The sequence below is a fragment of the Heliangelus exortis genome, chromosome 6, assembly GCF_036169615.1.
Source record: "Heliangelus exortis chromosome 6, bHelExo1.hap1, whole genome shotgun sequence".
NCBI classification, from domain to species: domain Eukaryota; kingdom Metazoa; phylum Chordata; class Aves; order Apodiformes; family Trochilidae; genus Heliangelus; species Heliangelus exortis.
The window spans coordinates 37,175,185-37,197,705 of NC_092427.1; the positions used below are offsets into that span (position 1 = coordinate 37,175,185).

The window sequence follows — 22,521 nt, forward strand, 5'->3', positions numbered from 1 at the left end:
TGTATTCCTCATTCCCATCAGTTTATTAAATATGAGATGTACTTCTGGAACTCCTGCAACCCCCACACATCTCATCCCTGGGGATGCAGAGCCCAGAGCTGGGATGAGCAGGATCCCAAAGGACATCCAAGTGTGTGGTAGCTTCTCTCCCATTCAGCTTCATTTCCATCTCCTTACTCCAATAGGTATTTGCTGTTGGGCAGCAAGGGAGCTTGTTTTCCCTATACCATACTTAAACCTTGAGTGGTTTTTACTCCTGGTTTTGTCTCTTTTTTTCCCCCCACCCTGTAGTTACATAAACACACCACTCAGTAAAGCTGATAAAGTTTCTGAGAGGGGAAATGCAAGTTGTCCTGAGCCACCCTGCCAGCTTCAGCAGCTGCTCAGAGTTTCCTCCCTGACTCCCAGGTAGACCCAGGTAGCAGCATCCATCCTCTGCAGGTTGCTTTTTAGCCCATGTTGCTTGGAGGTTAATCCCTCAGCTCAGTGTTCAGGAGTGAATGCTCTGGTGGAGCATGAACTTCCTGTGGGGGAAGAACAGCTCTTGATTTTTGAGAGGCACTCACTGAAGCAAATCAGTGAGCTGCAGGGTTCCAGGAAGATCCTTTGGGCTGAGACAACTGCTGGAGAGCAGAGTGAAGGTGCATGGGAATTCACCCTGCAAACATCAGAAAGTTCTCTCTTCACATTCAGGACAGGTTGGTGGATTTTGAACCATTGCTGACATAACTGTTGTTTGAAAATCTCAGGCTGTGGTGTGATTTCTGGGCTTGCATTCCCAGGAGGAAGTCTCACAGCCCTGCACATTGTGGTAAGGGCTTCTGGTTTTAACCTTGTAGGGTGACAAATAGGTGACACTGTCCAGCAGGGGTTCAGTGGTGATGCCAGCTGGAAGAGCAGGGGAATATTCTCATAGTCTGAAATTGAAGTAATCGTGATGACTTGCAGGAAAGTGTCTTTATGCTTCTTTAACTTGGAAGAGCACTGTTGTGTTGGAATTTTACCTGGATATTTAGTATCCTTTTCTTTGGAAGCACAGGTTGTCGGATTTATTTAATCTATGTGTTATCTTGTGTTAAATAGTTTTCAATTTTTGCATTAGTATAGAATCAGAATGGTTTTGGTGGGAAGTTCCTTAAAGATCATCCAGTTCCAACTCCCCTGCATGGACAGGGACATCTCCCACCAGCCCAGGTTGCTCCAAGCCCCATCCAATCATCCGTGGGAGAGCACGGGCTCATTTCAGAACCAGGGGCAGCAAAGAAAAAGGGTGTTTAGGTGCCAGGACCCAGGACTGTCATCAGGAGCAGTGGGTGAGCAGAGCTGTGGTAGCAAAATCCTACAGGGGCTGATGGGGGGACCAAGCAGAGGTGTTTTCAGATGAGCCTGGCTGGTTTTTTGTGGTTTGTGTCAGTTCTGTTGCCAAGATTTGCACAGATTTCCACGCAGGGTTGTCACAGGTGGTGAAGACACCATAGGCTGGCCAAAATCATCTCTACTGGCTCAGGGTTGTTTCTACCACGTGTTATTTCTTAGAGGAACTTGTGAGTGGGGACTCTCAGGGTTTGTCCTGGGGCAGAAGTTGTTTATTTTTGTCAAGATTACTGCCGAGCAGGAGGACAGGAGCAGGTTAAATTCTGCCATATGATCTGGTTTTAATTGTTTTTGCTGAGCTGAGAGCAGTGAGACTTTGATGTTGGCATCAAAGGAGTGGAGGGCTGCTCTACCTACTCTGCAGGAAGGGAAAACTGACATCCTAATGCCACTTGTCTCTTTAAAAATCCACATAATACCTTTGTGGCTGAGGATCCTAAACCAGCTGTGCCAGAATCTCCTCAGGAGTGAGTCCAGTAGCTGGAGGAAGATGTGGTCAAACTGAGCTTTTCAAACTACTTTTCAAATGTACTCTAGGTGGCCCTGCTCTGGCAGGGGAGGTTGGACTAGATGATCTTTCGAGGTCCCTTCCAACCTCTAGGATTCTATGATTCTATGAAACTCTAATTGGTGGCTGACTGGGCTCCTTCAGCACAAGAAGGTTTGTGTGCTGTGGTACTGAAAAGCCAGAGGGTGGATGGAAATTGTCTCTTTTTTAATTTATTTCTAGATGACAAGCAAAAATACCAAAGAGGGAAAAAAAATCAACGTGATGCAGGACCAAGCAAGTCTTAAGAATGAAAGGTGAAGGACAGGATTGAAATGAATTCAAGTCTCAGGCATATCCACTGGGCATGTTCAGCTAAAAAGCAGCTGTGTGCTCTGTGGGTAGATCAGACTTTTTCTCTCTGTCCATGAAGCTGGTAATGGATTTTGTTTCTCTGAGCCTCTTGTTTCTATCAAAGCAAAGGCAGAGGTATTGTTATGAAATGAAGCCTGTCTTCACAGGTTTGATTGGAAACAAAAATGGTATGAGGAGCAAAATAGGGATCTGAATTTCTCCAGAATTTGTAAGTTCTGCTGTGACAAGTGGGAGCATCTTTCCTCCCTTTTATCTAATTAGAACAATAAGACAAGCTAATTGGCAAGTGTTAATTTAATACTTTATATCATCTTCCACTAAAACTGTTGAAACCTACCAGTTGTGTGGTTTCATGTTCAGCACACTTGAAAGTAGGAAGGCTTTTAGCAGTGGTAGCATTTTGGCAAAGCTTTCAGCTGGTGGGTTCTGTACCACCATAGAGCATTAGAACAATTGGCTTTACTCCCTGGGCTGCTGAAGAGGTTTGGGAGGTTTGTTGGCATCACAGGAGAGTAACAATTGCAAGAAGGGATGCTCAGGAGACTTGGAATGGCCATTTCAGCTGGTTGCTGTTAATGAGCTACACTACAAAGATGCATTAATACAGATATATGTAGAAACTTACAAGTAGGCTTGTTGAAACTGCCAGTCTCTTTTGGTTTTGTTTGTTTGTTTGTTCCTTTTTCTATTTTTCTGTTAAACGTGAACAGAAATGTTGAGCATAGGATAGGATAGGATTTTGGGTGTGAAATTCTGCAAAGAGAAACTTGAGAAATACTGTAGCTATCCTAACCCTGCTGTAGTGCATAAAGTTCAGCAGAGCCTTAGGGAACCCTTGAAATCAGTGCTGTTCATCCCTTGGTAAGAGTTGTGGTAACCACTCCTGTCAAGGACTATACTTGTTCCTCCTTTTGTTTCAAGAAAAGGACTAATTAGAAAGGGTTCAGTTTCCTGTAGAATTAATTGTTTGTGTGCTGACTCTGATTTCTTCTGAAATCACTTGTGTTTCCTTCACATTTTCTGCAGTTGTGGCTCACTCATGTAAATCAGTTCTTTGACTTCTGGAGCAAAACCTTTTTCTGAGCAACTGCCCCCACCATTCTGTGGACAAGAATGTTGCAGGAAACCCTAGTGATGCTTTTTTTTCTCTTCCTTTTCTGACAGATGATTCAAGAGAGCAGGGTCCTCATCGAGACAGCAGACATCACCCATGAGAAGATTGTTCAGTGCCAGAAAGCAGGTAATCCTTCTTTATTGGGCATTTTGGATGGGAGGTGGGAAACTATGGGCCATAATTTACTGAAAAGTTTGTGGCTAATGCAGCATCTTTCACCTGGAAACTTAGACCTTTTAAACTTCTGACCATATCATTGGTTGTATCACAGTGAAGCTGTGTGGCTCTGGGTGTTTAAGATATGTTTCTGGTGTGAGGTGCTGGGTGTTTTGATCCAAACCTGGGCTCTGTTTGTGTTCACCAGTAATAGGGAGGGAGTTTCAGGCATGCTCTGCCATAAATGAAACAGCTGGAGATGAAACTTGGTTTGCTCAGCCAGGATAGACCTCTTCAGGAGTTCTGGAGTGATTCAGTTCCAGTTTGGCCTTTGTAAGGCACAGATTTCAGGACCCCAGGCAGCTCTCTGACCATTTTGACTCCTAATCCAAGCCAAACTCATAGAAAAGTTCACGTATGCTGTGCACATCTTGTGGAAGGGATGGGCTCGTTGGACGGGTTCAGGTTTTTAATCTACTTCCAGATTTCTTACATCCAGCAACAGATTTGCAGACATTTGCCCCAGGAACTTGGCAATGAAACTTAACAATCCCCAGGGCTGTGGTTGGAAGCCTCAGCTCTCCAAGCTCCAGGAACAGCAATGCTGTGATGAGTGGTGTGTGTTTCTGACACAATTTATCACTGTGAAGTCCAGGGGCTTTTCTGTATGGCTGTGATTAAGATTAATGAGGAGCCTGTGCTTGCTGTGCTGAGCAGGTATCTTCAGCTCTGCCAGGCTGCCTTCCAAGATGCATTTTGTTACAATATTGCAGCAATGCAAGCAGCAAGCAGAAGGAGTGTTTTGGAGGGGGGAGCAGGCCTCCCCCAGCAGAGGGGAGCTACAAATGAGATGGAAGCCCAACCACAAGGTTGCACATGGCTCTTTTATTCTGGAAAATTCTTCCCAGGATGGGGTGGTCACAGGGAAGGGGGAGAAAGATGGAAAGAAGGTGTAGGAAGTGCCAGTTGTGAAGTCTGAAAATGCTCACTGAATGTTTTCTGGGGGAAATCAGTCATGCCCTGTGTGATGCAGCAGTCTCTATTTTTAGGAATGGAATTCCACGAAGAGCTTCATAACCTCGGGACAAAGGAAGGTTTGAAAGGAAGAAAATTAAGCAAAGCCATTGAGAGTTTTGCATGGAATATCACAGTGCTGAAGGTAAACACAGAAACCACCACCTCGAGTCTCCTTTTACCTCTCTGAGTAAACCTTTGCTCCTTCAGCTCATGTTTGTGCTGTCTTGCAACATTTTGTTTCCATGAGGTGTATCAATCACCCCCAATTATTGAGCTTTATTAAGTTTATCTAATTACACCTCTGGTTTGGAAGCTGTCAAAGGGGATTTATTTAAGCCTGAATAAAAGAGGAAAGATAGCTTGTGGCTTCTGTGCCCAGGGACTTGGGTTTGGGTGCCTGTTCTGCCCTGTGCACCCTGGATGTGATCTGTCTGGGCTTGCTGTCTCCCAGACACCTGTTTTGTAAAATGGGGACCAGAGCTTCTCCTTGGGAAGGGACAGAGCTGGCATGTCAGGAAAAAAAAACCATGAGAATACACTGTAGATCCTGCAGAAATGTCAGGGGTTTGTTCCAAAAGTGGAACCTTATCCAAACAGCTGGAAAAGGGAGGGCTGTGCAGTGAGCACGTTTCTCAGCAAGCTTTAGCTACTGGTTTGCCACCCCCCAGCCCCAGATTGCCAGGATGTCTGGGCCCAGGTGATGTTACCAGGGGCAGCCAAAGATGAGAAGAGGATCTGCTGCAGCCCTAACAGATGGCAAGGAGAGGGAGAGCCTGAGCCAAGCATTCAGGGTTTTAGCATTCAGCTCACGCCTCCTTTCACAGGCTCATTTCCCACCTTGCTCCCGTAGATCCCACTTGGATTTCCTCCCTCTCCCTGCTGCTCCCTCCCTCCAGCTCCCATTAAGCAGATTGCCCCCTCTGACAGCATCTCCCTGTGACCTCCCCCTTCCCTGGCAGCCCAGGGGGAGCTGGCTGATGGCAGGGAATTTCTGTAAAGTTCCTCATCAATTATACACCTCAGTGTAACGTGCAGTAGTGGTAGCAAGGGTAGGAGATGCACTGAGTAGTAGGAAAGTTAGTAGTAGTGTCAGTGTAGGCTTGGTTAACTGGCCCTCTGATGAAGAGAAAAAGCAGCCAATTCCAGTGGGATGGTAGGGACTGACCTTTTCCACCCAGAATAATTGAGAAAAGGAGTGAAAGAGGAGGAAAAAGAAACAAAAAAAAGCACTAGGCAGTCCTGAGCATTAATCTGAATACCTGTGGTAGGTAAAATAAATGCTTCATGCTCAGAGTCACTCTAAACACAGCCAGGGTTACTCTAAACTTTTTCACATTTTTAGGTGTTTGCCAAATGGGAAGTTTGTCCCTCTGGAGGTGGCCTGTGATTAATGAAAGTACAAGTAGGGGATCAGAGAAACATTTACCATGAAAAGGAATTGCTGCCTAGGACAATACTTGTATTGTCAAGGCTCTGAGGAGGGTTTCAGACAAGGGCAAGGAGTAATTGCTGTGTTTCATTTCTAAGCCACAACTTCCTTTTTACATAATGCAATATTAACAGAGTTTGTGGCAACTACCCAGGGGTATAACCACACTTGAAACACCCCAGCCTTCTGACTGGCATCCAGCTCAGCAGTGACGTTAGGCAACTGGGAATGTGGTTGTTGCTGATAGGAGACCAACAGTCACTCTTATTTTTCAGCTATTTTTGTTTTTTTAGAGAACAGATCGTGCCAGAAGCTATTGATGCCCTCCATGTGTTTAGTCTCAGGGTGGTCCCTACAAGTGGATTTCAGCAGGAGCTGGTATAGCCGTGTGAGAAAAGGAGAAAAACCAGGCTGGAATATTTTGCAAATGCATCAGCTGCTTTGTGCTAGGGGAGGTGAGGGAGTGGCAAAACACTGAGGAGAGAAGGAGAAAGCCTCTTTGTGTGCTGGGGTTGTTGAAGGCAATTACATCACACAGCAGCAGTGGGTTTGAGGTGCCCCTGAGCAATAGCAGGTGTTGTGTTGTGCTGGTGCCTGCCAGGTGATTAATGGTCTTTTCCTGGGCTAGTGAAGCCAAGGCACGTTTAATTAATGTATTTCTTTACAAGCAGTCATTGCAATAGGTAAGCTTTGAATACAAAGAGGGGTTGCAATAAGGAATTGCTACTGGCAAAATAATTAAATAGTTATAGAGTGCAAGATTAAAGTATATTTTATAAAAATCGTAATTGTGGGCATTCTTCATGTTTAAAAATGCCCTGGGGGACTTTCAAGAGGCACCTAATGAGAATGAATCAAAATAATATGTCATTTTCCTCCTTAGTTTATATAAACTCAATTACACATTGGTAATACCCACTAGGAGGAAAACTGCCAACACATGAGAGATGTTAGCAAGAACGGGGACGTTACAGCTTGGTGACAAACTAAGAAGTCAACTTTGACATTAATGCATCTTTTTAAAATGTCACATCTTCCTGCTTGCTCCCATGGTGTGTGAAATACTGCCAGGCTCCCCGTCAGTAATGCTGAGAGGCACAACCTAAGTCTGCTAGACAGAGGAATCATGTTCTGACAGGGATTTTTACAGGAATACTTATGATCCCAAATGTAGTCTCACCTTCATTTTTATTTCCATGCACCCACCAGCTCTGTGCCCACATCCCTTTCTGTACTGAATTAAGTGCCATTAAAATGCAAAGGTAGCAAATGAAGTTTTGTGTTTGCCACCTCCCGGGGACCACAGTGGTGGGGACTGTTTGTTTCATCCTTTTTCATCCAAACTGCTCAAACTCTCTGAGGCAAAACCACCCTGGACAACCAGGAGGTGTTTAACTGGGCAAAGAACATGGGATCCACCTGAGTGCCAAGAGCCTGGCAAGGAAGCCAAGTAAAGTTCAGGTGTTGTGTTGACTGAGGCTGAGATGTGTTGCTCTCAGGTGGAGGTGCTTGGTCTGTGCAGACATGGGGCTACCTGTTGGGCTACCTGTGCTTTGGGGGATCAGCCCATGTGCAAAGTCTGGGAACAATGCCACCAAATATTTGCCTGCATGTTGGTGGTAAATACCTGGGTGGTTAATGTGCAACACACTGGCCTGTTTATGGGCAAAACATGAGGGAGAGAAAGATGAAGTGGCATTCACTGGTTTGGCCTTCTGCTGGAGGGGAAAATGTGAAAATGGTCGAATCTGGTCTCTGCTCTGGAATGCATTCATGGGTTTTTTAAGTCTTTTTTACTACTCCTAAGGTTTCACCTCTGCTGTCATGTGTTTTGCCTTACTAGGACTCCAACTGTTAGTGCATGCCATGAGACATCAAGTGGTTAAATTTTCAGGGATCATTTCACCCATCTATGAGTGTATCTGCTAATTATCCTGCACTTAAATGAATGCTGATGAGATGGATGAAGAGAGAGGCTGCTGAGTGCAGAAGGTGCTAACAGAGTTCACTCTTTGGGGGAGAAAGCCACAATTCTGTTACGTAGCCCTGATCAATATTAGCTCTGGTGTAAGTGGTTTTGTGCAGCCAACCAGTGCACAAACAGGATCCTGTCCACAGATGACCTGTTTCTTCATCACAGTAATTTGTGACAAGCTGCCTTCCCTTGCCTGGGAGACCTGCAGTATCCAGACCTCTCACTTGGGTAGCAGAGCTCCAGATGGGCACTTTGAGGCTACTTGGAGAGAGAAAAGCTGTATTTCTGAAAGCTGTACAAGCAGGCAGCAATCTGGCTTCACCTGCAGTGAGCTGAATTTAGCACTGCTTTGAGGTATCAGTTCTCTTAAGGAGGAAAAGCAACGTACTGGACTGTGGTTGTTACTCTAAAGCACCTTCTGCTCAGTGGTGCCACACAGATTTGCTGTTGATCTTTGGAAGAACAGGGTCCATTCACAGCTTCAGTTAAGGATTATTGCAGTGCACAGTGGGAGTGTATTTAATGGAGAGTCTGCAGTACTCTGTAACATTTATTTGGGCCTTTTCACATCAGCCTTTTCTCCTGTAGTTGGGGAAGAACCGTGGCTTCACTCCCTGGCATGCTATGGAGGGGACAAAACAGCAGCATGGCAGAATCTTGGGGACATTTAATGTCATTAGGCACAATGATAACAATATATTCTACCAGGTGTCATGTAATTGCTTCCAGAGGCTTTGCACAACAGTTTATACTGTTTGGATGTCAAGCAAGAACACGGGAACTTCATGAGCACCCATAAAGCTGCTGCATTCCATGTACCAAGTATTCCTGTGTCAGTTTAGGCTTACTCTGCCCCCCAAAATTCCTTGCACCTTACATGACTGTGGTGTTAGTCAAAGGATTGGATGATCTTGGAGGTCTCCTAAATTCTGTGATTCCCTGATCCTTCTTTTTCCCAGCATATCTCTGTGGACATAAGCACCCTCAGAGATGTGTTTTGTCAGACTGCAAAACCAGATGAAATCTAAACCCTAGTGTCTCAGCAACAAATTCTGGTGGTTTGCTGTCATCTTGTGACAGTGAAAGTCCAGCAAGAGCAGTAGCCAGGAGTGGTTTGTGTGGCACAGAGACCTCATGCTTGCCTTTAAATGCTTCATTGTGTTACTCTGTGTCTACTCATCTCCTTATGAACCCCTCCAGAGTGTGTCCCCTGACTACTGGTGAAGGGTCTGCTGCCTTCCTGCAGGACCAGCTCAGCTGAGACTGTTCTGAGCCCATCAGTCTATGACAGAGTGCCTGATGTTACAAACACAGGACAGACAGAGATGCTTTAATTATTCACATAATTACTAGATCAGATTCTTCTCTTAGAAGTTAACTGGAGGAGAAAAAAAAGAACATGCAAACGTGAAACAGCTGGCTTTCAGGGGAGTGCTAAAGAGGAGATGTAAACATCCAGTGAGGTCAACACTGTTTATTGTCGTAAAACCAAACCTGCTGAGCTTGAAGCACTTCATTTAAAAGGGGAAGAGAAAGGTGAGGAAGGAGAGGTTGGTCCTTCCTGGGCATGTGAGGAGTCTGGAGGAGCCAGACTGGGAAAACATCCCAGCTTCAGAGCTGGCTCAGAGGGCAAAGCCCCTGCTCCTGCCCCTCAGACCGTGCCACAGGGCTCATCCAGTTATGGGAAGGTGTTGGAAGATTTTTCTGGGATTGGGGAGTTTCAAGTCCTATAAATGAGACTGAGGAACAAGGTGAGGAGGTAGAAGTGAGTGATTCCCATGCAAAGCTGTTTTGATCAGTGTGTTTTGATCCAATCCATGCAGTTATTAGGTGGGACCATCCTTCCTTCTTGCTTACAGTGGAGTTCTGGCCTCTGCTGGTTCTGCTGGTTCTGCCTCCTTGAGGTCTCCCTGAACTGCTCACCTACTGGTGTTCCTGACAAGGGCTCTGTTTCCTCTGCTGAGGAGAATTTCAATACACGAGTTGGATTTAAAGCAAATGAAATATTCACATGTGCTTAAAATATACATGAAGGCCATGTGGACAGCCTTCAAACTACAAGTATGAACTGCTGGCAAGAGCAGCAATGATCAGGGTTCACAGCTCTTGCTCCTTCATGATGCTGTGAGTCTCTGAAGAGCTGTGCTAGGGCACGGAGTCCCCAGATGGCTTGACAATGAGGAGAGACTTTGCCTCATCTTAGTCAGTTATTCCTGGCTTGGTTTGGTTTTTTCATTCTTCAGAGTTATCTGAGCAGAAATGGAAGTCCCTCCTGACAGTCCCTGGCTTTTTTCTCACTTCCCCCCTCCTCCTTCAGAGCCAGGGCTCTCTGCTCCTGGGGGTGTTTCACAGCAGTGGATTTAGGTACAAGAACAGGAGAACAGCTGAAAAATGGAGGGTCACCAATGTTCATCCAGGAAGCAAGAGCTATGAGCTGCCTTCTATTGATGTAAATCTTTTACTTTTATTTTATCTTTTATTTAATTTTATTTTACTTTTATTTTATCTTTTATTTTATTTTATTTTACTTTTTTTTTTTGAACTGCAATCCAAAATTCTGCATTTCAGTTATAAATATTACTTCTCCAGCTCTTCTGGGATGGGTTTATATGTGTGCAAACTCACGAGCACATACATATAGAGGAGGTGAAACAGGCCATCAAATATACAGGCAGAACACCAGGAACTTGGGGACAGCAAGAACAGATCAGAAAAGTGAAAGGTCTTCCCTATCAGCCTGGCAGGGAGTTTAGCAGCTGGGTGTGAAGGTCAGCTCCTCTTGGGGGTCACCCAGTTCAATGACTGTACAGCTGGAAAAGTAATTATTAACATTCAGGTAATGATGTGTGAACACAAAGGGGGTTCCTTCTCCAAATGCTGCTCTGAGCAGTAACAAGATTATCACCTGTGAATGGGTTGTTGGAAAAATCAGCAGGTAGGGTTACAAGTTCTTTCAGGGAACTCATCCTTTAAGCTGCTCCCTCGTGGGCTTTGGCTGAGCAGAACTCAGCTGGAGAATGGGTAGTGCTGAGGCAGAGGGTAAAAAAAGAGATGGCAATGGAATAATGTTTGCAGGTGTTTCCTCACTAAAGTAGGGTTGTTTGTGTGTAAAAACTGAGTCAGTGTCACCTCCCATCCCTTGGAGGAGGAGAAAGGGAAGGCAGGAGCTGGAAGTGGTGTAGGAACTTCAGCAACTTCTGCCACCGTGGGTTTTTTTCATCATATCAAAGGCTGCTGTACCCAGCAGTGGAGTTAATTAACACAGCCTGGGAGACATGGAAGTGGGGAATCTTTTTTGTGCCAGCCTGACAATGTGATCTCATTCAGAGGAACTGAAAGGGCTGTAACACAGGGACAAGTTGCAGCAGAAATTCACACATTTCTTGCTATTATCCATCAACGGCTGCACCAGCAAAGAGAGAAAATGAGTGACTGCCTCTGCTGGTTGTTAAGGTTTCAGTGATCCTCTCCCAGCACTGGTGATGAGGAGCTTGCAGGGACCTTCTCTTTCCCAAGCTGGCAGTGTCCCAGTGGTACCTGACGTTCATGACACTGAAGTCCTCAGTGCTCTTTTCCTCTGCTCTCCTAAACTCAGTGTTTGTGGCATCCCAGGGCAGTCAGTTGAGCATTGTGGTGTTCCTCCTGTGCTCTGACACATCACCTGGGTGGCTTTTTTCTTGGACTCCAAGACTGACTCTGGCTTACAAAAACTCCAGTTATCTTTTTATACAGCTTGGAGAGTTCCTGATGTCCCTTAAATAATGTATGAGAAGAGAGATTCAGTTGCACAGTTATTTATTATTGAAAAGATGCATCGCATTTTTAAATGGTTTCAGTTGTATTTTAATCTCCATTATTTAGCAAACTCACTTTACAGCCTGTAATTTGCTTTCTGGTGCTCATCTCCTCTCTCCCCAGCACACGTGGCTGCTTCTGTCCCACGTGGAGATGCTGCTGATGGTTCCTGCCAGGGTGTTTTGGCTTCCTCCTGTCTTAAACCATCAAATGCCATTTTGATCTCTTGTCATGTCCTGATAAGAGCAGTGATGGCTTCAGGGCTGATGAAATGCTGGTAAACTCCCTTTGTTTTCCTCCAAACCCTTCATTTTTCTGTCAGGGAGACCCCAGGGTACGGATTTGTACCTGGAGAGGACTTAAGAGAGGATTGCTTGTGTGTTGGGTTGTTTTTTTTTTTCCCCTCTCCAATGCTTGCTTATTGTTCAATCTGAATTGTGGCATTCTCTGGGAGCTGTAAGCTGGTGCTAGCCTGAAGCACTGAGGTTTGAGTCTAAGCCAAGTGTGTGCCAAGAGCTCTTAACATCTTCTAAAAATTACCTTTGTGCTATATTTTCATCTCTTTACAGCTACTGCCAGCAGATCTCTCGTGGTTTCCGGGGGGCTTATGAAGCTGACTGTCCCTTTTGTTAGGTGCATTATGTGCCAGCATCTACAAAACCCCATCCCTGTGGGGAAGGGATGTCTGAGTGAAGCCAGTTCCCTGGGGGAGCTCAGGAGGTGATGAAAGCTGCTGGTTGCTCCATCAAAAACTCCTCTCTCCACGTGTCAGGACGTGCATGATACAGTTGTAAGGACTTTTGGCTGCTCCTGCATCAAGTGTTGTATTCAGTCAGAACAGAATCAGCTTGGGGATGGGGCTGTTGAAGCCTTTCCAGCTTCTGAGTTTGATTTCCATCTCATTGATCAAAAAGCAAATAGTGCCCTGATTTCTTCAGCGAGGTGGGGTTTTCTTAGTATTGATCCTGCACTCCTGGGCTCCCAGCCAACCCTTTTGATTACAGGCTTCTCCCCCAGGACAAAAAAAAAAAGCAAGGCTCCTCCTCCTGTGGAGGGGTTGACAGTGAGAGTTGCTACATTTGTGGCGGTGCTTGCAAACTGTCTGTGAGATGCAGTGAGAGACGGGTGAGCAGCCGAGCTGCTCAGCACATGGCTAGCATCAAATTAATGGCATCATTTCTGAAAGCAAATTCCTGCTGCAGCACACTTGCAGGCAGTCAGTGTTCACATTCATTGCTTTTGACAGCCTGATAGAAGGTAATTTAATTTAAACGCCCAGATGAGAGAGAAGCAAGAGGCATTTTCTTTTCTTTTTTTTTTTTCTTTTTTTTTTTTTTTTAATAAAACCCACTCTTTTTCTATCTAGAAGGCCTGCTTGAAGGAATAGATTAGTAGCCCTGTGGTATAATTGATGTGCAGGACCCCATGGGTTTCAGTGGAGAGCTGTGTTTAAGGATCAATAGCAGGAGTGCTTGTGGCACTGAGGTGTTCCAGCAGATGCTCAATGTTAATTCCTTTGCAGGCTTTGCTCCAGGGCCAGCAGGGTTTGGGAGAGCACTTGACTGTGTTTCAGAGAGGAGCAAGCTGGCCACGGGTGTCCTTTGCCTTTATTTCATTAGGCAGATGAATTCATTTGGCTAGAATCAGAAGTTTTTCTAAGTATTTGCTTCTTTGCTAATTGCCTGGCTGTTTTTTTGGGGTTCTCCTGGTGTGACAGAAGTGTTTTGTTCATTTCCACCTCCCAGGGAGCTCCTGGACAGGATGCTTTGGATTTGCCAGGTGAATTTTACCCAACTACCTGTTGTAACCCTGAGGTTGTTCACTTGCTCTTCCAACAGACTGCACAGGAAGAGATCTTGCATTGGAAGTGGCATTTGCAGAGCTGAGCTCAGGGACCCCTGAGCTCCTCACCCAGCAGTTGGGCTTAGGTTGGGTGCCTCAGGGCTCTGCATCTTGGCAAGGTGGTGAGTGCCCTGGAGGCTGCCAGTGCTCCTTGCAGGTCAGGCTTTTTTTCCCACTTCCAATAAGGATTTTTATTTCCTTGCCTAAGAAGTAAAACAGTTGGGATAGGCGGTTGTGCACTCCCAGTGGTTTTTTTTTCCTGGGGAAATCAGCTTGAGTTTCTTTTTGCTTTCTGAACCTGCTCATCCCCTTATGTAATGAGAGACAGGCAGGAATGCCTGGAGCCAACATCTGTATGGTGGGTTCATAGGATAAATGGAGAGGGGATGGAGTGAGAGGTAATCTGGGTTAGGTACAGAAATCCTTGTTAATTATTCCTCATCTTCCTCATCCTTTCTCATCCTGGCTACAAGGCATTGAGCAGGTCAGCCCTTGAGCTTCTGAACTCATTGCTTGGCACAATCTTTGGTTCAGTTTTAATGCTCACCTAAAATCTCCTGTTCACCTTGTTTTTATCACATAACTGTTTCAAAGCTGCACACAACAATCTGTTCCACAACAATTTCTCTTTCCTGCTCTTACTTACAGAGATTTGACTCTTCATATAATGGTGCCTGCCTTTCCCTGGGTGGATGTGTTCTTTGTGTCTGTTTTATCTCTTCTCTGTGTGATATAATTGACTCTCAGCTGTTGTCCTCTTGCAAATTTTTGCTGGATTGTGCTTTGGGAGATGGGAGAGAAAGCCTCTGGTTGTCAGTAAGGCACCAAAATGAGATGCTCAGTTTGATGTCTGAGCTAATTGCTGGAAAATACTGAGCAACACAGTGACTCAGTGAGGACTTGGCTGGATTGCCCAACTGACTCAGTGGCCAAGCTGCTGCTGGTTTCAACCAGGTAGGACCAAGCTCTTGTGTTTGATTAAAAACTGGGTATGTAGAAAGCTACCTCCAAAGCCCATGCCTTAAATGATACCCCAGTGGCACAAGGAGAGACATTTAAGTGCCATCTTTTATATTTGTGGCCTGCTGATTTTCCTGACAGGGAGTGAATTTCTCCCATGCAAGGGTTTAAAATAAATTGGCAAGTAATGTCTTGCCCCTGCTTTTCCTGTGGAGCAATTCCTTTTTTACAGTCCTTTATTTTCCAGTCTGCAAGAAGGGTTTGTACTTTTGGGTATAACCTTGGCGTGCAGTCATTTTTCATACCAACATGTGCACTTCAGTGTATCACAGAGAATAAAGTAAAGCTCTTGAAAAACTATAAGCAGTAATAATGTGTTCAGGGACAGGTTGTATGGGGCTTGGAGCAACCTGGTCTAGTGGGAGGTGTCCCTGCCCATGCAGGGGGGTTAGAACTAGATGAACTTTGAGGTCCCTTTGAACCCAAACCATTCTGGGGTTTTGTGACAATGAAAAGGGTGGGGTTTTAAAGCCTGCAGTGGTGCAGAAATACTCAGTATGGGTTTGGAGTACTCTCTTCTGAAATGTGGATGTATTACAATCAAATTCATATCAATTGTTCCCACGTTTAACTTGGAAGGAGGCATGGAAAATATCTGCTTCTTGTAATAAGTTTAACGTAGCAGTCTAATCATTTCATTAATGATTACATTTCATTAAGGATTACATTTTCCAAGCCATGTGCACTCGTTTAATCATGTGCCTCCTTATTAATATTAGTCACAGTTACAGCCCCACTCTGACACTTTGTAAACACACCCCTTGGGGTAAAAGCTGCCTGCACAGAGCTCACAGGAGCTCACAGCATTTCTGCTTACCCAGGCTGAGGGGCTGTGTGTGTGAGAGTCTGTGGCAGGGTGTTGCCTAGAAAGCATAGGAAGAGAAATAGTAAGTATTTATTAATGCACATACCCATGACCACAAATTTTTATTTTTATTTTTATTTTTATTTTTATTTTTATTTTTATTTTTATTTTTATTTTTTTTTATATATGTATTTTATATTTATATATGTATTTTATAGTTTTATTTATATATGTTAGTATTTTTTATTTATATATGTATTTTATGTTTGTATAGGTATTTTATATATTTATCTATAAATATACATGCAACCTATAACCCCACAATATTGTGAGGTGGAACACAAAGCAGTGCCACTTGCCTAGCTCACCTCCTCGTCTCATTTCCCCAGCCTCAGAGCCTGGATTATTGTTGGATACAATGAGCTGTCATCTTGACTCATAAAAATTTAGGAGTTTGGTTTGGCAGAAAAATGAAGTAATAAAACCCCCAGCATACAGAATTCATCCCTTCTGTGGCTATTGTAATCTAGGACTACCTAGGCTCCTTAAAGCCTTTCCTGGGCTGTTGCTGAAACTGAGCAATAATCAAAGCTGTGTCAGATTACCCCTGTTTCCTAAGTAGAATTAACCTGTCAAGGTGAAGACTTATAATTGTCCACTTGCCTGACAAGCTGCATTATTTGCACTGTAATTTTCATTTGTTCAGAGGCTCCATGGTTGTTGTAGTTGGATGGATGAAACCTGATGTTTGATGTTCCCAAACTCTGTATAAAAATGGGCCCCTCCATCATTTTTTCAAGTAGAACACTCAGTTAATCTCTTCTGGCTCCGTGTAGTGTTCTGCCAAATGTTGAGTTTAACCTTTCTCACAAGTGTTTGTTCTCAGGAAGGCTGGCAATGTCAGTAGCAGAAGGGGGAGATAGATAGAGAAATGCAGAAGTGGACCATCATGATCTCTCTTTGTCTGGAAGAGAGATGCTTTGTTTGTGAGGGCAAAGAGGATTGTTGTGTGCAGAGAGATGATCACAAAGGACTGATTTATGAAGGTTGTTCCAATGCAATTAAAGTTTGCTCCATCCTCTATCCAGTATTTACTTTGTTGCGGTGTTGACACGTTTTTGCTGACATTTTTTTTTCAAGTGGATTTTGCTCACAGTCAGTTTTTCAAAGCAAACAGATGGCTTTTCAAACAGAGCATGCCCACAGATTATTTTTTTTATGGTGTGTCTAGAATTATGACAGCTCTGTCAGAGGGGGCTGGTTTGTCATTAATTTTCTTGTGACAGATGATTCAAAAATCATATTTGCTCCTTCAGCTTGCTCAAATGAACCAGCTGTTTAAAAATAAAAAAACACAAGGAGGCTAAGACATAAATCAATTGGTCTGTATGTGGATGGGATCACACTATTTTGATAAGTCCCTCTCTGTTTTTAGATCACTGTAAAATGAGAATGTCTTCAAAATATCACTTGTATGCTTGGGAGGAGTTGTTCTTCTTGGAGCCCAAGGATATGTCGTGCATTGCCTCAGATGCAGCCTGCAATCTGAGTCCCCTGGTTACTTCAATGAGATATCAGAATATGCATAAGGGGGAGTGGGTGGCTCAGCACCCTGACCCAGGGTGTGAAGTCCCTTGGCTTCTGGGGTTTCAGACAGGAGCCTTCAGGCTGTTACCCTCCTCCATCACATCAATTTCTGCCTGCACACTGGTGCAGCCTTTTTGTTGCCCTCACTTCCCTGTGTATGGTAAGAAGCAGCAGCAGCCCCACTGCAGCTGCACCTCTTTCACCCTAAAACCAAATTATTTAGAACTGCAGTTTGTGCAGTGAAGGAGCCAGCAGCCTTTTTGCTAACATCATCATGTCATTAATGCCTGTGCCATGATGTGCTGTCCCTGACACTGTGATTCCTGTGCTGTTTGCAGACAGGGGGGACCTCTGGGTCTCAGACAGGGATCAACCTCTGCCTTAAAAGCAAGCTCACAGCTCTGTGAAATATCTGCTGTAGAAATTATTCTTGTTTTGTTTGTTGGTTGGTTTTTGTTCTCGCCCCCTGCCTGCTCACTGGATCCCAAGTGATTTGTCTCTGTGTGTCCCCATAAGGCTCAAGCTCCTGAGATAGAAACCTCTTCAGAAAATCTTCATAGCTCTCCCAGTCCCAATGGTTTTTGTTATTTTCTCACTGAGCTGGGCTCCCAGCATCTGGGTAGAGATTTGCATTGCTCAGCAGGGACAAATTCATGCCACCAGGAGATGAGGCAATCTCCCTGGCTGCTCTGGGGTTTCCCACATGGTGTTTACCAGTGCAGCAGGACTTGCAAGCCCCCATTGTTTCTTCCCTGTGAACATTGTTTACGGGGGCTCAGGCAGTGTCAGTCCACTGCCAGGCACTGGCAAAAAGAGAACTGTGCTCAGGGGTGTGGGATAAATCCTTCCTCTTGGCTCTGGGGAAAGGGAGAGCGGAGAGAAGCTCCCACTGCTGGGAAGGGGTCATGCTGGGACTCTTCCAACACATCTGGTTTGTTCTGAAATCACTGAGGAGTCACCCCTACTGTGTGCCTCAGATCCTGTTGGAATGTCTGTTGTCTCCTCTGAGCCCTTGTGCAGCATCTGTGGCTCTCAGGAGGTCAGGTCAGGTTGCACGGATACAAATGGGGCATTTCAGGGGTACAAATGGGGCATTTCAGGGGTACAAATGGGACATTTCAGGGGGCATCTGTGTCACATCACCTGCAGCAGGTGTTGTACTTGGACCTGTGCTTCAGGTGACTTCAGAAGAGCAGCTCGAGTTCTTAGAGATGCTGAATTCTAATAACCAGATGCATCTCCTGGCTGTTATTTATTTGTCTCCTCTAGGACCAGAATCTTGTCGCTTTCCAGAGCTTGAGCTCTCAATATTGCATAAATACTCATTTTGGCATTTCTGGGCATCAACTCCTTGATAGAAATTTCATGTAACACCTTTTCCCTGCTAGGTACAAATCGGATTGACACCCTATTAGTCAGCTCACCTCTACAGGCTCCAAGAAGTCACAGAAGCAAGCTGCTTCTGCTCGAAGGTGCCAGGCTGGAGAGTTCAGATGTGATTTGCTGGGGCACTGCAGGGTGCTGGGCTGCTTACAAGTGGGTTTGTTTGCCACTGCCTAAGGCTGGGGAGCAAATCTGGGTGCAAGGAGGGGTGGGTAAGCAGGATTTCAGGGGTTGCCCCCGGGGCTGGTGTTCACAAGGAAGCAGAAGGGATTTGAGACAGGACCTGGGACCTGTTCCACAGCCTCAACACCGTGTCAGAGAAAAGAGAGCAATATTGCTGCTTTCAACCCCCAGCGATGTCTGCCAGCCCTGACTCTATTCTGCCTGTCTCTGCATCTCCTCAGGGCCAAGGAGATCTCCTGAAGAACGCCAAGAACGAAGCTCTGGAGAACATGAAGCAGATCCAGCTGGCGTGCCTGTCGTGTGGACTGAGCAAAGCTGGGAGCGGGCAGGCAGACGCCAAGTCCAAGCGGTGCCTGGAGGCGATACAGGAGAAGGACACTGGAGATGAGAACGGGAGGCTGTGAGGGGGGGGGGAGGACCCTCGTCTTTGTCACAGATTTCAGTAACTCTAAACTATTTTTTAAAGCGTTTAAAAGTTCACACAGGAATGCCCTCTACAGGGTGTTGATAGTATTAAAATCCTCACACTTGTCAGTATTTTAATGCAGTTAATTTCTCCGAGTTAGACTCTGGTAGTGAGATTTCTAATGAAGCCGAGCTGTGTGTCTGCACAGGCAGGGGTGTGTGTGTCCACACATGCAAATCCTGCAGATGCCCTTTCATGCATCACATTAGCCATCTGCTAATTTGTTCCTTCCTCATCTTCCAATAGCCCTTTTCATTCTGGAGATCAGAACAAATAGAGAGCTACTTGTATCAGTTTTGTGATTTATTTTACTCTCCGGCTTTTATCGTTTAACTTCTAGGTTACACTCCTGGTAACGCTGTTGAAACAAACAAAACACAACAGCAAATGTCTCCCACAGCTGGTTTTTTTGTGAGGGCAAAACCAGTGGTGTGCTGTGGATCCTGAAGGTAATGTTTGTTTTTTTTTTTTAACGAACAATTCAAACTAAGTAAGCAAGAGATGAAATGCTCAGAGTTTTGCTGGGTAGGTTCTGGTTAGATTTGAGGTGAACTTTTTGCTGTATTTCAGCAAACTGCTCTTCAGGGTGCACCCAGGTAGAAGAGAGGAAGGTAAGAACAAGCTGAGCTGTGTCATGCCAGTTAAGCACTGCCATCATGTAGGTCTGTGGGGCAGCTCCAGTCTCTGATGGTAGGCATTAATTTGTGTAACCAGAGTTAGTCCTGTAGTTAAAAAGGGGAGCCATAAATATCCTCTGGTGATCATGAGCTCTGGAGGAGAACTTCTGAAACACCCAGTGGTGCCAGGAGGAAGGTTTTACAGATTTCCCAAACTGTGAGCTCCTGTGCAAGAGGTCAGGTCTCAACTGCTGCCTTTTGCTGTAGGTGTTGAAGTCAGCTGGGTGAAGCAAGCAGGCAGGGAGGATGGAGTAGATAACCTACAAGAACCCTTCCAACCTAAGCCATTCTAAGATTCTGTGATTGTTTTATGATCTGGCTTGGTGTTGATCAGAGGATCAGAAATCTGGAGTGAGGCTGCAGAACTGCCACAGATGTAGTGCAGAGAAACACCTTGGGCAGGAGGGAAAAAACCCAGGGTGCCAGGGTTTGTGTGCAGCAGCTACCAACATCCTGACACGTGTCACACATTTAGGGTAGTTGAGAGAATTGTCTGCCCTCTTGTCCCTCTGAAGAAAGGAGATGGAGAATGTCACAAAGCAATGTGTCCTTGTCCCTCCCAGTGTCCAGCTCATGTATGCTCACAACATTCATTTCATTTGTTTTCAGTACTGTGCTTGGGTGTTGTATTTGTGTTACGTTTAACAGGACTAAGTGTTTTATGGTTATATATAAAAAAAAAGACTATATTTATTTAAAGCATTGCTTTTATTTTGAAAAGCTACTTTTAAAATTAATTTGATTAACAAATATGCTAATTTTCTGAACTTAACAAAAAGTAATTGCTGAGAGTTTGACCATTGGAGAATCTTATATAGCTATTGTGTTAAGTTATTTTTGACTTCTTAATAACACTATTATGTTCATGTTGCACATTACTGAGAGAGTAAAGCTATAAAACAACTTTGACCCACGTTTTTGTAGTGAGTTAACCCAGAAGGTCACCGGTGAGACTCGGATGAAGGTGGGTGAGAGTGGGTAAGTTCCTTGAGAGGAAGCCCTGCTCTGGCAGGAACTGTGTTATTGCAAAGCTTGTAACTCAGATGCCTGAAATACCAGCTCAGTGAAACTTGCCTGCTGTGGGCACTGCCACCTCCTCTGGCGTGGGGTCCTCCGTGGCTGCAGATCCAACAGCTTCTCCCAGGAGCCAGCCAGCCCTCTGGGCCCTCCCCACCATTCCAACCCAACCCAAGTATTTACCATTCCAGGGGGATGGAAAGCATTATCCCAGCACCACCAGATGTGAGGGAGTTTACTATGTGGCTTTCTGTGCCAAATTGCAAGGAGTGGAAAGGCTTGGGCACCCTGGATTGCCCCAAGCAGCTGGGGAAGCTTCATTTCCACCTCCCACCTGACCTGCTCCAGCCCCTAAAATTCTGTGATTCTGTGTGATTCTCTGAGGAGGTGGCTGGCAGCAGAAGCTCCTCTCACCTTCCTCTGTGCCCCTTTGAAGTCACTGGGTGTGGAAGTGGAGACTAAACTGGAGGATGAAGCAGCAACAGCACCCAAGGGTCTGACTGCTGGCCCTGTGGGAAGGGTTTCATGACGTGCCTGGCTTCTTGCAGAGGCCAGCAACCTTCTGGGCATCCTGTGCTGGTGGGATTTTTTTTTTTTTTTTGCATAGGTGGGCATTGTCTATATCACAGGAAAGGGTTACAAGGTGTTTGCAGTTGTTTAGGGTGTGTTTAGCAACAAGAAATCAGCGGGTGTCTGCCAGAGGGAGTAACAGGAGTGAATCTACCTGGGTCCTTGGTCCAGCTCTGTCACTGAGTCCTACATCTTCACAGTATTTATTTTCCCCAGGTCATCTTCTCTTCTGTAAGATAAGACTGATGATGTTTTCCTTCCTAGGCACAGGTTGGGTTACAGATTTCTGAACCCACTGGGAGCATCAGTTCCTCCAGTGCTCAGGGGGATGTTGTCCATGGGTTTGTGTGTCTGACCCCTACCAAACCACCTCTTGTCAAGCAGAGCAAGAGGTGTCACATTCCTGCAGGTTTGGAGGGGGTGGGTGTCTCAGAGGCACTGTCAGCACCTTCCCTGGGGCACCAGGCTGCAGGGTGACCTCTCCCTGGCTGGGAGGCATCAGGGCCCACAGCAGAAAGGTGGATGCAGGGGTTTCACTTGGATTTTGCTCCTGATGTGCATGAAGGAACCCAGCTGTGAGGCCCAGGAAGAGGCTGAATTAGTCCAGCTGTTCACAGACCTGATTAGTCCTACATCAGCAGGAACAGGGTTTTTTTGCCAAATTTCACATGCTGGCAAAGATCCCTTCCAACCCCTAACTTTCTATGATTCTATGACTGACCCCTTCCCCATGTCCCACCCCTGAGCTCAGCACAAGTTAAAGCACTGTGCTGTCCTGCTGCTTTCTCTGTGCTTTTCCCTGCATTTCAGTCTCTGTTTTTAAAGGGATAAATGCAGCTTCCCCAATGCAAACAAGATGAGAGCTTTCCATATTCATCTTTCCAAGACTCATCTCCCAATACACATCAGTGTCAGATAATGGCATGCACAGAGAGAGCTTTCCTGTGTAATAATCCATCTCTCCCATCTATCTGTTCAGATTAAAGCATTAGATTGTAGCCTTGGCCTCACTCCCACTCCATAGCGACAGGGAGCACCCCAATGCCCTCCCTCTCAGCCCCTCTCACCTCCTGGGGCAGGCAGGAACATCCAAAGGTAGTTTCCATAATACTGTAGCTGAGAAATTGTCTCCAAGCTGCCACAACAAGCACAAGGTGCCATGTTTTCCCCAGGCAGCAGGGGAGGACCTTTGGGATGCATTTCCCAGCTCCCAAGGGCAATTGCTGGTTGACACTCCTCTGGCATGGTC

The 22,521-nt window shown here is 45.4% G+C and overlaps 1 protein-coding gene across 1 annotated transcript in view; it reads left to right on the plus strand.

Moving 5' to 3' along the window:
• Positions 1-20,594, plus strand: part of PLCL1 (phospholipase C like 1 (inactive)) — a 152,327-nt gene extending 131,733 nt beyond the window's left edge. Inside the window, exons 4-6 of the mRNA XM_071747897.1 lie at positions 3,401-3,476; positions 4,556-4,665; positions 18,764-20,594. Coding sequence (XP_071603998.1) covers positions 3,401-3,476; positions 4,556-4,665; positions 18,764-18,946 — 369 coding nt within the window. The 3' untranslated portion in view covers positions 18,947-20,594. The remainder of the gene's footprint in view (positions 1-3,400; positions 3,477-4,555; positions 4,666-18,763) is intronic.
• The last annotated feature ends 1,927 nt before the right edge of the window (positions 20,595-22,521 follow it).